Source organism: Eutrigla gurnardus (assembly GCF_963514095.1).
Source record: "Eutrigla gurnardus genome assembly, chromosome: 8".
NCBI lineage: Eukaryota > Metazoa > Chordata > Actinopteri > Perciformes > Triglidae > Eutrigla > Eutrigla gurnardus.
Genome location: NC_139922.1, coordinates 25,750,972 through 25,765,503, shown reverse-complemented (window position 1 = coordinate 25,765,503; position 14,532 = coordinate 25,750,972). Strand labels below are relative to the sequence as shown.

General features: G+C 39.7%; 2 protein-coding genes across 4 annotated transcripts; one reads left to right on the top strand and one right to left on the bottom strand.

Annotated features, from left to right (window-relative positions):
• Nucleotides 1–582: 582 nt before the first annotated feature.
• On the top strand, nucleotides 583–5,073 carry LOC311017539 (polymeric immunoglobulin receptor-like). 2 transcript variants are annotated; one of them, XM_084015949.1, is made up of 6 exons: nucleotides 583–729; nucleotides 2,462–2,809; nucleotides 3,472–3,795; nucleotides 3,956–4,000; nucleotides 4,177–4,231; nucleotides 4,676–5,073. In XM_084015949.1, exons 1-6 carry the CDS (start codon nucleotides 675–677, stop codon nucleotides 4,830–4,832), a joined length of 984 nt encoding a protein of 327 aa, XP_083872075.1. In that variant the 5' UTR covers nucleotides 583–674; the 3' UTR covers nucleotides 4,833–5,073. The 2 variants fall into 2 exon arrangements, with proteins under 2 accessions (XP_083872075.1, XP_083872074.1); XM_084015948.1 differs by having other exon boundaries at nucleotides 4,177–4,316; nucleotides 4,676–4,951.
• A 191-nt stretch (nucleotides 5,074–5,264) lies between these two features.
• LOC311017538 (polymeric immunoglobulin receptor-like) lies at nucleotides 5,265–14,436 on the bottom strand. 2 transcript variants are annotated; one of them, XM_084015946.1, is made up of 6 exons: nucleotides 14,321–14,436; nucleotides 11,708–12,043; nucleotides 8,746–9,072; nucleotides 8,604–8,666; nucleotides 7,881–8,008; nucleotides 5,265–6,724 (listed from the first exon to the last, which is right to left on the bottom strand). In XM_084015946.1, the coding sequence occupies exons 1-6, from the start codon at nucleotides 14,358–14,360 to the stop codon at nucleotides 6,602–6,604; spliced, it is 1,017 nt and encodes a 338-aa protein (XP_083872072.1). In that variant the 5' UTR covers nucleotides 14,361–14,436; the 3' UTR covers nucleotides 5,265–6,601. The 2 variants fall into 2 exon arrangements, with proteins under 2 accessions (XP_083872072.1, XP_083872073.1); XM_084015947.1 differs by having other exon boundaries at nucleotides 6,587–6,724; nucleotides 7,881–7,925.
• Nucleotides 14,437–14,532: the final 96 nt, after the last annotated feature.

The following is a 14,532-nucleotide window of genomic DNA, read 5'->3' as shown; positions in this document are numbered from 1 at the left end:
GCATAAGCACTTCAAGATCCTCCTCATCATCTACAAAGCTCTCAATAATCTGATCAATAAAATGTATTATTATTATTGTTGTTATGGATTAGAATTGGGTGATAATGTTTTGCTACATGCTTTACAGTCAAACCAAAAAAGGGAACAGTAAACTTAAAAGCAGTGGAAAACTAGAAGAACTACTAGAAAACACAGTGAACTGAAAGAGTTTTATTAAAAATACTTGTGCCCCCCCCACCTCTGAAATGAAAATTTCGTCCTTGACGTGATCTCTGATCAAGTGACATTAAGCTTGCGTCAACCCTTATTGCTGCAAATAACATTGACCTTCTTGATCTAATTTGCAACAGAAGATTCATTTTGAGAGAAATGTATTTATGACGATTGCAACTTTTGGCGATGTTTGTCTCCGAAATGTTTTCAATTGATGTGTCTGCCAAGTGGATCAGCGCAGTGTTTCACACACTGACCTGTGACCTGTGACCTGAAGGATTCTAGGACTCAGAAACGGGATTTTGGGTAGAGAGGAAAAAAAAATTGCTGGGCATTTTTTTTTTCGTCAGAACAAAAGCAAAATAAAAGAGGAAGTGGTACCGATCATCAATATAAAGCAACTTCAGCTTCCCGACCTGATCAGATCAGACAGAGAGTGGAAGGAAGGAGTGAAGTCCATCATGGTCAGATTCACAATGAACGTCCACCATGTTCTCCTTTTCTGCTTTGTATCAGGTGAGAACTGATTACCTGTCTCTCTGCTTTTACACATCCTTGGTGTAATTGTTGCCCAAATGTTCAGTGTTTCTCAGATGCTGTATACTCGGATGTCTCTTTCTGTGATGCCTTCTGTTGTTTCTGCTGCAGCATTTCCACGATCAAGTTTATTGTAATTAAACCTCAACCCAATTTAACATTAAAGATGTACTGCACACTTTTTCTGCACTGTTTTATGAAACACAGCAATGCTGGTGATTTTTTTTCAAATACATTATTTGATATTTACATTATTATTGGGTTATATTTGATAAACAAGTACATTTGTTATGCCGTTGGTGTTAGTAACGTACAGAAGTTATCGGAACATGGGTGTTGAATGCCAAACTTTGAACAGCATTCGCATATGTGTTCCTCTGGTCCAGGTGCTTGATAGTCTGTAAGCAAACTGAAGTGGGTCTAGTGAGTCAGCGTGATTAAAGATCTGACTCACCGTTAGAAGCACTTCATGACAGTGGAGGTGAGTCCTACTGGGTGGTACTCACATAGGAGGGGACCTTCTGGGCACCTCTCTAAAGGTGACGAAGGTTCATAAACCTTTACAGAACGTTGGGGATGTTTGTAAAACGTCTTCTTTTAGTTATGAAAGTGCTGCGGTTCAAAGTTCCTAATATGCCTTTTTGCTTCTTTTTTTTTTTTTTATGGTCTTAATTGTAGCGTTTGCATCTTTGTCATATCTCAACGTTTTAAATATGGCTTTAGGGGGATGTTCCATTTTGATTATTTTGTGGTCACATTGCAATGCTGCAAAGAGGACAATTGAGACTGTTATTCACATAGGGATATTTCATTCAGAGCTGCATCTCAGTTGGTACACAGTATGATCCCTACCACACTGAAGCTGTACTTGTCCTGTTATGGTAACATAGAACATAACTTGCATTGCCTCTTTATGTTCTATGTCTTTATAGTCAGTTGGACTATTTGTGTGGGTTTTATTTGCACATTGAGTTGCATTATTTTTTGTATGGTCTCCATTTTGAATTCCATGGTTTATGTTAGATTGTTAGACTTTCATCTTGTTAATGGTCAAATTAGTCTGTCTATTGACTGTGATTATTTTAGAAGTAGAATTTCTTCAGGTCCCTGATGGTGCTACTAGAGTGCTCCTGCATGGTCCTCCCGCAGGCCTGGAGGAGCACTGCACAGATCCAAGGTTTCACAGCTGAACTTTATTGTATTATAATTACTGGGATGTGTCTCTTGTCTGCATACACCCTGAGGAAGGCGCAAGCCGACACACGTTGGTGTTTTTTTATTTTTTATTACCCACTAAAGTAAAGGGTTTTTAACTTTTTCAAACTCACCTGAGTGCCTGTACTTTTTTCTTTTTGTTAAATTACCCTTAGCAAGAGACTAGTAGCCCTCCTGTGATCCTTTTGTTTATAGAACATAACCTATTTGGGAATATATATGTATATCTGTTTTAATAAAAAGAACATTGACATCCCTGCACCCTTTAAAAACTCCACATCATTAATGTCCAGGAGCGTCCCATTATAAAATCCCGGAACATTCCCAGAATGTCTTAAATGTTCGTTGAAAGTCCACTGAATATTCCCACAACCCTTGAAAGAGCTCCACATTGCGAGCGTGCTGGAACAGTCTGAGAACCTTGCAAGTGAAGTTTCTATCTGTGTATTTAGTAAGTGCATTATCCCTTCCTAATCTTTGTTCTTATTCCCAACAGCACTGTATCATGGAAACACTCGGCTCGTCAGTGCAGAAGTCTTCATTGTTACAGGAGTTGAAGGAGGAAGTGGTACAGTAAATTGCCACCCAGCTGTGGTTGGAAACACAAAGTTCTTCTGCAAAAATGAATGTAAAGCTGAGGATATTATCATTAAAACAGAAGGTGTCAGCAGTCACACTGGCAGATACAGCATGACATACAGGAACGATACTTCTGGATTCGGATTTCTGTCTGTGACCATAAGAAATCTGAGCAAGTCTGACTCAGGATACTACAGGTGTGGTTTGGGCAAAAATTTGGTTCCAGATTCATACCAGGATCTTGACATCAGAGTTTCAGTTGAAGGTGAGTTTCTAAAGTCATTAAAGGTGCAATGTGTAAGATCTGGCTGGAATTGTTATCTTTTGTTGTTGTTGTTGTTGTCTATGTATTGTGTTGCAGAGATATCTATTGAAATGAGTATGCTAACATTTTATCTTCCCCGCCACCGGGAGGCGGCTTCCTCAGGATTCAGGGACGAGCATAGGCTCCAGGAGACTTAGCTGTAGAGACTATTTAGCCAGCGCATTGGATTTTAAGTTGAAGTGATATGAAAAATGCCTTTTTAATCCATTTCCATCAAACCCAAATATTTACAAATATGCACTGAAAAAAGTGACCATTTTCTGAGTACTTTTATATCAAAATCCAATATAAACATGACGGGCTTACATCAGCCAGCACCAACCAATTTCAACCAATAACATCAAGACATCCATCCATCAATCTGTAACTTTAAGCAGCACAGAATTAGATAAATGAATCTTTTCAGGCATCTCCCAACGTCATGTCCCGCCTGCCTTTCCTGTTTCACTTGGTAATACCATACCATATGGAAAGTAGGCGCTCGTGAAGTGCAGCTCAATGAGCTCCCAATGTGGATCCCTGTTAATGTGAAGCATGAACTCTCAGACTGCAGCATTTTCCATGAAGTACAGACAATAACTAACGATTCTTCATCTTTTCAGAGGCGCCGTTGGATAAAAACTCATTTGCCATAACAAACGTTGAAGGAGAAGTGATCAATCGTGCATGCACCAATACTGTCTTTGGAAAGCATAAGTTCTTCTGTAAGGGTGAATGTACGAAACAAGAAGACATTCTCATTGAAACAGACGGCATCAGAGCGCAGAGCGGCAGATACACCGTTGAATATATCGCAGGATCAATATACGGACTGTATGTGACCATCAATCAGGCGACCAAGTCGGACACCGGGCGGTACAAGTGTGGTTACGGCAGAGCTTTGGCTCCAGATTCACAAAACACATTTCCAATTATTGTCATAGATGGTGAGTTTTTGCTCTGTCGAATGTCATGGAAGTATCTTCATAATCCACGTACAGCACCTTCTGTTAACATTAGAGAGGAAGTAAACCCCAGACTTTTGGCTGAAGTGTCAGCACAAGCCGACACAATAATCCTAAATGGTTTCCTTTCACACGTTTTTAGACCCACAAGGAGAAGTGAAGCAAGAAGTGAACAACCAGCTTTCAGGTACAGGAGGAAACCCTTTGTCCCTCTGCTGACTTTAAGTCAGTTTCACTGAGCACTTCATTTTCACATTAATTTGACTATATGTTGAATTGTTTTCTTAAAAATGGTGTATGTGAGGACGTTTACACGATGTAAAGCACATCAGGTTCCAATCACGTCTGTCTCTTCCTTTCCAGCCACCAGCGATCCCCCTCCCCATGCAGGTTACTTCTTGCCTCTGGTTGTTTGCGTGTCCCTTATTGGTGTGATGCTGTTGGTTATTTTTCTGCTGCTCCTCTACGTGAGGAAGACGAGGAGGATGGACAACAGTGCCACGGTGACTTTCTCTAACTTCTTGTCTTTATACAGAAATAGACTAAAGCAGGTTCTCATCTTTAATCGGCAGCTCTTGATTTAAATGTCTAAGATTATACGTGTCCCTCTAAAAACATCTGGTACTTAACATTCAGCGATGATGGTTGCATGCTGCCCTCTGCTGCATAACACTTGAACACACACGCTTTGGCTTCTGTGTTGTGGTTGGATTTTAATGTGGCACAGAAAATTCAATTCACAATGCAAAGCAATGCATCTGGTTAAGCAACAAGTTTTACATTTAGTACATAAAAATCTGCCCCATGGGTTCGACCATGGCATGTAATCTGATCTGTTGTCACTTGCCTGTTATATTTTCAGTTCCCTGTCATCTATAACAAGTTCGCTCCGGCCTCCACCTGTGACGACAACACCTACGAGACCAGCGATTATTAGGGGCGAATCTGCCGCACAGATCACGTTTCCGTTTTGGATCCTTCTCCATAGAATCAGTGGCCGATGCTCGTGGATTTTGTAGAAGTGGCAGCATCAGTAAGGACACAGCGGTGGGAAGGGGGGGGGGGCTTTCATTCAAGATATGATAATGTATTAATCTGTGTGATCAGTTGGCCTAGTCTGCTCATAATATGTGTGTTAACACCTCATCTGCATTATATACAGCAGGTAAAGTAATGGAACAATAAACAATATTTTTGATTTAACTGTTTTTTGTTTTGTTTAAAATGCATTAAAGAGACAGTGTGTAGGAATTACTCCCATCTAGTGGTGAAATTGTATTTTGCATTCAAACGAATAGTGCTCTCTAGCGCGTCGCTTTGTTGCAACTATGGTAGCCGTTATGTTCCAAGAAGCATATGACAACATGTCATCCAATACCACTTCACCAGTAAGTAATTACTCCTGGAGCAAGATAGTGATTTATGTTGCCATGTTGATATTGGTTTAGTTTTGGTAGCCTTCCATTAGTAGCCTATAGCATCGGCTAACAACTAAACACACAACAAACACAAACAAATGTAACTAAAGCGCTTATATTGCTCTACAACACTGACTGTTAAAGGCAAGTGGTCGTCCACCATGAGCGAATAAACAAAGCTCTGTAAAAGTGGCTCTCTGGGAGCTCCAGGGGGAACAGCGGGACGTGGGTGCGCCAGTATCCGAGATGTCCTGTGCCCCACAGGCGAAAGAAAAAAGTCAGCGCCTCTCGCTGATGTGATCTCCTTTCATTCACGCTGGATCTGAACGAAATCGCGTTTAGGTGTTTTGTCCCTCTCCGGCGGTTATAGTCTTCGAAATGGCGGAACGACATGGAAGCCTGCTGAGGACTTACCCGTCCAATGTAAATACAAATAAGAAATTCTTTGCTTACGAGGATAAATCAGATTATTGGCAGAGGTAATTATACACTTATGAGGACCTATTTATGAATGAAGATATTTATTTTAGCTAATAAATTACTTAAAATGTTACACACTGTCCCTTTAAAACCTCTGTGTATTGTTGTGCTGTGTGAAAAATAATATGATTTTGAAATGGCAGTAGAGGACCAAGAAGGCCTTGGTGCCAAGAACAGAGGGGGGATATGGGAGAACCTGAGACTTTTAGAGATGCTTGTCCCGCCCCTTCCTGTGTCCACCATGGTAGCTAATTTTTCGGGCAGAAATATGTCAACGGTGAGAGAAAAATATATTTTTGATCCCGTGTTCCAAAAATGACACATCTGAAGTTTGTCAATTTAAAAGTCCAGGTCTAATAGGAGGCATCCTCCGCTACTGAAAAGTGAAGCTGATCTGGAGTGCCTTAAAGCTGCATTCTCCCTGTTCGCCATCAGGGGGCGACTCCTCTCTGGTTATGTAGAAGTCTATGAGAAAATGACCCTACTTCTCTCTTGATTTATTATCTCAGTCTATCTGAACCCAACAACATAATAAAAACCATGATCGACAAATAACTTGCCTTTATACTTACCCCAATACCCCAAAATAATGGGGAAATGTGACTTCTCCTGTGCCTGTTTTATAACTTAATTCAGTTTTAATAAAACTCAATGAAGTTTATTGAGTATCTAAGGCTAAAATTGTTTCTTTATCTATTGTCAAGTTTAGAGGAAGAGTAAAACAGATTGGACTTCATATCAAGTGAGAAAATACTGAAGACTCCCAGGGAAATATTATTTAAAAAAATTAATAAGATTAAAAAATATGTTTATAGATCATATCTGCCAATATTAAAAGGGACAAAATTGAACATCGTAAACTGAATAATATCCAGGTTCAAATCCAAACATTAGCATTTTTGCCTTAAATTACAGTAGGTTTGGTCTGGATCCTTGCTGGCTGGGTGGAGGGTTTGGTAGATGGGGTCTCCACATGTGGAGGACGAAGCCGTGTTCTCATAAATGATAGACGCCTGGAACAGAGAAAACATCAAACCTGAACCAGAGAAAAACATCAAACCTGAACTAAAGAAAACATCAAACCTGAACCAGACAAAAACATCAAACCTGAACTAAAGAAAACATCAAACCTGAACCAGAGAAAACATCAAACCTGAACTAGAGAAAACATCAATTCTAATCAGAGAAAACATCAAACCTGAACCAGAGAAAACATAAAACCTAATCAGCGAAAACATCAAACCTGAACTAGAGAAAACATAAAACCTAATCAGAGAAAACATCAAACCTGAACTAGAGAGAACATCAAACCTGAACCAGAGAAAACATAAAACCTAATCAGAGAAAACATCAAACCTGAACCAGAGAAAACATCAAACCTGAACCAGAGAAAACGTCAGACCTGAACCAGAGAAAACATCAAACCTGAACTAGAGAAAACATCAATTCTAATCAGAGAAAACATCAAACCTGAACCAGACAAAAACATCAAACCTGAACCAGAGAAAACATCAAACCTGAACCAGAGAAAACGTCAGACCTGAACCAGAGAAAACATCAAACCTGAACCAGAGAAAAACATCAAACCTGAACTAAAGAAAACATCAAACCTGAACCAGAGAAAACATCAAACCTGAACTAGAGAAAACATCAAACCTAATCAGAGAAAACATCAAACCTGAACCAGAGAAAACATAAAACCTAATCAGAGAAAACATCAAACCTGAACTAGAGAGAACATCAAACCTGAACCAGAGAAAACATAAAACCTGATCAGAGAAAACATCAAACCTGAACTAGAGAGAACATCAAACCTGAACCAGAGAAAACGTCAGACCTGAACCAGAGAAAACGTCAAACCTGAACTAGAGAGAACATCAAACCTGAACCAGAGAAAACGTCAGACCTGAACCAGAGAAAACATCAAACCTGAACCAGAGAAAACAATTCACATCCCAACAGATCTGAAGATATTTAGAATTAGATTTTGATGGCACTTTTAGAGCAAGAAGCAAAAGTGCTTTCAAAAGGCAATAGAATGTAATTTAACAAGGTAAATCAGACCACAAGGAAGAGCAGCATAAAATGTGAGATTGTTAATGCCTGCAAAAGTCAGAATTGCAAAAGTGAAATGTGAATGAAACACCATAAACTTGTTAAAGAAGTCACCTCCATGACTACGGCGTCAGCGTTTCCTCTGGCACTCCTTCTTATCTTCCATTTGTAGAGGAGCAGCAGGAAAACAGCAAACAGCACAAAAGCAATGGACACACAGGCAACCGGAATCCAGAAGTGATCTGGACAGAACAACAGTTATTATTATTAGTACAGTAGAACAAGAACCACATCAAGCAGTGAAAAACTTAACCTAGAAAAATTGACAAAAACATTTTTTTTGTAAATAATATCAATTATTTTTATTTATTTATTTATTTTAGCTCTAATATATCACTCCAAAAATGTTTGGGAGGGAAATACAACCTGGCCATTGTGTATGTACGTGTATGTAGCAATATTAAATCATAATGATAAGTTATCATAATAACACATGTACAGAGCCCCGGAAAGGACATGAAAAAACGGAGATAAAAAAAATATATATCATTATCTCGAGAAGTTTTTGCAGCATCTTGTGAAACTACTTCCTGTAAGAGGATGTTAGTGTTAAAGGAGCAGGATCGCAGAGGAGTGACAAGCAAGACGGCTCACAATTATTTTGTTTCATCTTCGTCCTCCCCATCTCCCTTCCATACGGGTCAATTTGACTCCAGCAATATTAACCTTAAGAAAGTGTTGGTCAATTAAGCACATTGACCAACACAGTCCAGCCAGATTCGAGGTTTCACCTCGTCTTGTTTGTTTGGTTGAAGATGAGGTCTCTATGAACCATACCTGGAAACCAAGTGGGTGTTAAACTGGGAGTTGCTGTGGGTTGGAGGATCCAGCTGGGGTTTGCTGTGAACAACAAAAAACAAGATGAATCTAGAGACCATGTGGCGATGGCATCACACCGACAAACACCAAAACAACTCACCATCCATGACACGGATGGTAAAGGAGCGGAATGAATCCGGGGAAGAAGCTCTGCCGTAGCCACACCTGTACCGGCCCGTGTCCGACTTGGTCACCTGCTTGATGGTCACATACAGTCCGTGGCTCCGCGCTTTGTTATATTCAATGATGTATCTGCCGCTCTGAGCTCTGTTGCTTTCCGTTTCAATGAGAACATCTCCTTCTTCGTCACATTTACCCCGACAGAAGAACTTCTGCCTTCCATAGACAGTGTTAAAGCATCCCACATCGATGTTTTCTCCTTCTGTGTTTGTACGGATAAAACGAGAGTTTCCATCCAACAGCGATGCTGAAAAAGACAAGTAGGTAAAACTCAATTATTGTCTGCACTTCCTGTAGTCTGATTACAATATTTCAGATTAACACAGATCCACAGAGTCACACTGGGAGTTGCCCAGTTCAACCACAGTCTGGTGACTGGGGGGCAATCATTTGATCGGCCATCAATAAATAACTCACATTCCTCAAAATTAATTTTATTTAATGCTCCAGAAAGCACGAAATATGGTCAACTCAATGGTCGTGTCTCACTTCAGCGTCCACATCGGAGGAGGACGCGACCTTTGTTTGTTTGTTTGTTTCTATATTTAAAAGGGACAATGCACATTAATTAACAGCAGCAACAGAGTCACACATGTAAATGTGCCAGATTTAGCCATGCAGGCTAATTTTCATCTGCAGTCCCTGGCAGGTTGATGACATTTAAGAAAATATTAAAAAGCATACAGGAAAATGCAATACAAAGACATAGACACAAGGACACATAAGCATAACAAATAAAGCAACACAAGTGTTAGTTAAAATATAACATATCCGCATTAAATCAATTAATAAAGCAGCGCACAGACATGAAATAAAAATGTGTAACATATAGCACATTTAAATACATTCGCATTTAGGCACAGACAAAAGCATCATGCAGACAAAGAGCATACACAGTATAAGCACATACAAGGAGCATAAGCGTACAAACTACAAGTAAGGACAGAGTAAAGTACGTTAATCCTGTTTATGGCAGCATATCTGATTTTCAAATAGCCATTGTTTTATCGATTTGGAGAACGATTTCAAAGATGTAATGTTCCTTAGTTCTGTGGGTATAGTATTCCAAGTATGTGCTGCTCGATAAGAGAAGACTGACTGCCCAAAACTACTTTTTTTACAAGGAATTTTACAATCCCCTCTTGCAGATGCTCTGGTAGATGTATTTAGATTTTGTTTAATGAATTCATTGAGTGGAGGGGGAGCCATACAATGAAAGATTTTATATACAAGTAAAATGTCAGCTAATTTGATCATGTTTTCCCAGTTTAATAAATTATATTTTGTTAGAATTTTACAATGGTGATATGAGTTTGACCTTTTGTCCAGCGTTTTTAAGGTCTGTTTATATAGTGTCTCAACTGATCTTAATGTGATCCGTCCTGTTTGTGTCCAACTGGTGATACAGTAATTCATGTGTGATAAAATCATGGCATTCATGTACAACTTTGAGGCCTCCGTAGTTAAATTATTCCTAATGTATCTAAAATTTGCTAGATTAAATTTAATTCTATTCACGACTTTTTTAACTTGTGATTGAAATGTAAGTTTTGAATCTATTAATATTCCTAGATATTTAAACTCTTGAACCACTAAGAGTGTTGTTCCTTCTACCGTAACAGGAAAATCTGGATCTTTATTTGCAGATTTTGAAAAAAACATACATACTGTTTTACTGACATTGAGGTGCAGACATGAATTTGCTAACCAATTTGAGATATTGACCATTGTAGCTGATAACTCTTCTGCAGCTTGCCTCTTGTTCTTAGCATGAACATATATGACTGAGTCATCAGCATACATCTGACAGGTAACAGTAGGTGGACAGACTTCAGGTAGGTCATTAATGTATAAACTAAATAACAGGGGACCCAGAATAGAACCTTGGGGTACACCCACATGAATGTCAGTTATATCTGAAGTTGTATGATCCACACGGACACACTGTTTCCTGTCTGTTAGGTATGATTTTATCCATTGAATGACATCAGATGAAAAGTTAAACTTAGATAATTTGGCAATTAAAACTTCATGATTAACTAAATCAAAGGCTTTCTTTAAATCAAGGAAAACAGCTCCCACAACTCCACCATTATCCAACTTTGACTTAATGCTTTCTAAAAGAAAACAGTTAGCCATTTCCGTTGAGTGATTTTTCCGAAACCCAAATTGCATAGAATGCAATGGGACAGATCCTATATTTAAATGGGTGGTAATCTGTTCAGAGATCCATTTCTCAGCAATTTTTGATACTACTGGAAGAATGCTTATCGGCCTATAGTTACTAACAACAGTGTGATCGCTTGATTTGAATACTGGTGTGACTATAGCAGTTTTCCAGGAGTTGGGAAACACTCCCTCATTGATGGACCAATTTACAATTTTTGATATAGAAGGTATAAGTGCCTCCTTGTGAGTTTTAATAAATACTGTGTCCATCCCATATATATCTTTAGCCCTTGAATCACTAAGAGAAGAGATAATCATGTTTACTTTAGAGTCTATCACTTCCTTGAAGACCTTGGCCGAACCAAGCCGGTCGCTACTGCAACCAGCTGCACTTGACAGGAAAGAACATAAACGAGGTGACTAACATTATCTGATTAAAACAGAGACAGAGATCATATGTGATTCTTTTTATTTTAAATTAGGATAGAGGGGATGCTTCATGATGTATTCAGACTTTCTCCCGCTGCTTATTCGCTCGTTGATGCCATGTTGATTAATATTCAATCATCATTGACAAACAGTGAATCCATCAGCTGGATCTGGGGGCAGAAGGCCACATTTCTGGGTTGCATTTGAAGGAGTCTTTGAGAAGACGCTGAAGAGGGACGCGGCTACTGACGTATCAGGTTCAATGACTCTCAATGGAAACTCACCATCTAACACTCTGATGTCAATGACGGATTTTGCATCCGGAACTGAAGCTCCACCCAAACCGCAGATGTACCGTCCCGAGTCGGACCTGGTCAGGCGTTTTAAGCTCACGCTCAGTTGTCCTCCGGAGGAATCGTTCCTGTATTCGATGCTGTATTTGCCGTTCCGAGCACTGTCGCCGTCCGTTTTAATGAGGACGCCCTCGCCATCGCACTCGTTCCTGCAGAGGAACTTTGTGACTCCGGTCGATGACAGGTAGCAATTCATTGAGGCGGTTCCTCCTTCAGGTCCTGTATAGAGGTGTGCCCCGACGAGCCGAGTGTTTCCATGATACAGAGCTGTCGAAAATAAGAAGAGAGAACGCAGATGATCAGCACTGAGTTGAGAATGGCCATCAACGATATGTCTCATTTCGTTTCATTACAAATGTAATTTATTTTGGACAGAAACAGACTCAGGAAGTATTGAGTAAAAAATAAATCAATCAGATCATTTTCTCTTGCTCTGGTGGCAGTCTAGAGCCGACACCGGCCGCATGACTGCTCTGACCTGTAAACATGGGGTTCCACAACACACACACACACACACACACACACACACACTCACACTGCTCAGGTACAACCCAGTCTCATGAACCTCGACGCTCTGCGTTCCCCTCCACGATTGCTTTTCCACGTGTCAGTGGTGGTCTTTCTCTTTATACGTCATTTTGACGGACAGGGGTTGTCAAAATGTTATCAGAATAAGACATGTACAGAGCCCCGGAAAGGACGAAAAATGAATTATGATAATAATCTCGAGAATGTTTTGCAACATATTGCGAAACTACTTCCTGTAAGCCTTGACAAAATGATGATTTGTGACCCAGGCCGTGTTGTGTGCATGTACTTGTTCAAAAAAACACGTTCATTGAACACGTTTTCTGTGAACTTTGAACTGAACGCAACACATTTGTAAATAAAGAATTTCAACGTGAATTACATCAGATTGTGTGAAATGAACGACGAACGTCAATGTTAAGGTCCAATTAAACGTTACGAAATTTGTTTTCTCCTGATGAGTCCAGTGACACGACCTGCTCGCTCTTTAGAGACAGCATGTCGGCGTCACTCACTGTCCAGAAGCGCGACTCCTAAACTACACAGCTTCACACTACGTTACCCATGTTGCATTGCGCACAAGCCATAACAACGAGCATAGCAACGCCGGAGCAGCGCAGGAAGCAGGAGTCTACTCTGAAGATGGCAAGTGGAAGTGAAGGGAGAGACGGACACAGTACCTCAAGCTGTTTGACAAAGATGCCCTTCTGTCAAACTAAAATGTATTATGTTTTTTTATGATGCATTTCTTTTCCGGTCCTTTTCTAGAAGAACATTATTGGGGCAACAGATGAATAAACCAAAAACATTTTTTTTTTTTTTTGTCCTTTGTCCATACTACAGTATATAGGCCTATGCAAACACTTCCATTTTGTGTGATAGAATTTAAGATCTTCAGTGAATAGTTTTAGGCTAGAAGGTAGGCATAGTGATTGAAATCATAGTTTGAAAGTTCAGTCTTTCATTTTCATTTCTCACCTAAAAAATTGAACTGAACTCTGAACTAGTTCATGAAAAGTGTGAACTTGCACAACACTGGACCCAGGTTTATGCAACAAGTACTTCATGTTTCTTCTTGCCGGCCGACTGTGTTGTAACTTCCCAAAATTCAAAACACCTACTGTGGGCGAAAAAAGAAACAAAAAGCAGAAACATGAAAAAATAAGGCCCGCAGTATTTAGACATAACTGATGATCAAAGTTTCACAGCTGCTGTGGTTTGTTGCATCAACTTCTTTAAGATCTGTAATATCTTGGGTTCCTGTTTTGTCTCACCTTTTTAATGCTGATTTTAGTTTCCCATGGTGTCCTGCTTTGTTGGTGTGCCGTTACCGCCGTTCTGCTATATGCTGTGCTATGATGTATTTTTGTGCCTGGTGGGTAAACTGTTATATATCCTAAATTAATGTCGCTATTGACATCAGAACAGCTTTACATGCATTTCAATATCGTGCTGCAAACAGTTGCTGCTTTTATGGCTCGCTGAAGAGAAGAGAGAAAAGCCGGGAAAAGTCTGTAGTTGGAGGGGAAACTAGAAAATAAGCCTTGAGAAAATGACTATGATCAAAATTGTGACCGAGGTTTATGCAACAAGTACTTCATGTTTCTTTGTTGACAACCTTAATAACCCATTAAATAAAACATAACCGGCCTTTATATATCTAGAATACGTATTATGTGACGATCAAAAAAATAGGCAAATCACGAAAAAATGTCGAAAAGTAGCAGCACGAAGTCGACCCGATGAGTAGGACCATGTGAACTTTACATTTTTGGAAGTTAACACATTTTTTTTGTAAATGCGTCCAAAGTGTGTACAGGACATTGAAAACACATCATCATCTTCATTTTATGTTTCACCTATTTGCCTCCATTCAATTAGGAAAAGTCAGTGAATATCAAGCATCAAGAGAAATAATGTTAACTCTTTTTTAAAGACGTTAAACATTGAACGTGGTCAAATTGCCCCCGAGGATTACAGGAGGGTTAAAGAGACAGTCGGGTGATCCGTCCTCACCTGATACGAGGCAGAAGAAGAGAACTTGGTGGACATTCATTGCAAATTTGATCCTGAAGCCTGCAGGAAAACTGCCGCTAACACTTCACTCCTTCCTTCCACCCTCTGAGCTGAAGTCGCTTTAATGTAACACTTCCTTCCTCTTATCTCTCTTTATATGTGTTTCTATGTGTTTATTCTGGTGCATCAGCGTGATGACGAGGTGTTGATCT

What these genes read in the sequence shown, in the direction of transcription:
- LOC311017539 (XM_084015948.1), top strand. Translation starts at nt 675, where the DNA reads ATGGTCAGATTCACAATGAACGTCCACCATGTTCTCCTTTTCTGCTTT. An exon ending in CATCAGAGTTTCAGTTGAAG is followed by an intron (nt 2,810 to 3,471) that starts GTGAGTTTCTAA and finishes TCATCTTTTCAG; the next exon opens with AGGCGCCGTTGGATAAAAAC. An exon ending in GGATGGACAACAGTGCCACG is followed by an intron (nt 4,317 to 4,675) that starts GTGACTTTCTCT and finishes TTATATTTTCAG; the next exon opens with TTCCCTGTCATCTATAACAA.
- LOC311017538 (XM_084015946.1), bottom strand. Translation starts at nt 14,360, where the DNA reads ATGAATGTCCACCAAGTTCTCTTCTTCTGCCTCGTATCAG. An exon ending in AACACCCACTTGGTTTCCAG is followed by an intron (nt 8,009 to 8,603) that starts GTATGGTTCATA and finishes TGTTCTGTCCAG; the next exon opens with ATCACTTCTGGATTCCGGTT. An exon ending in CTGACGCCGTAGTCATGGAG is followed by an intron (nt 6,725 to 7,880) that starts GTGACTTCTTTA and finishes TCTCTGTTCCAG; the next exon opens with GCGTCTATCATTTATGAGAA.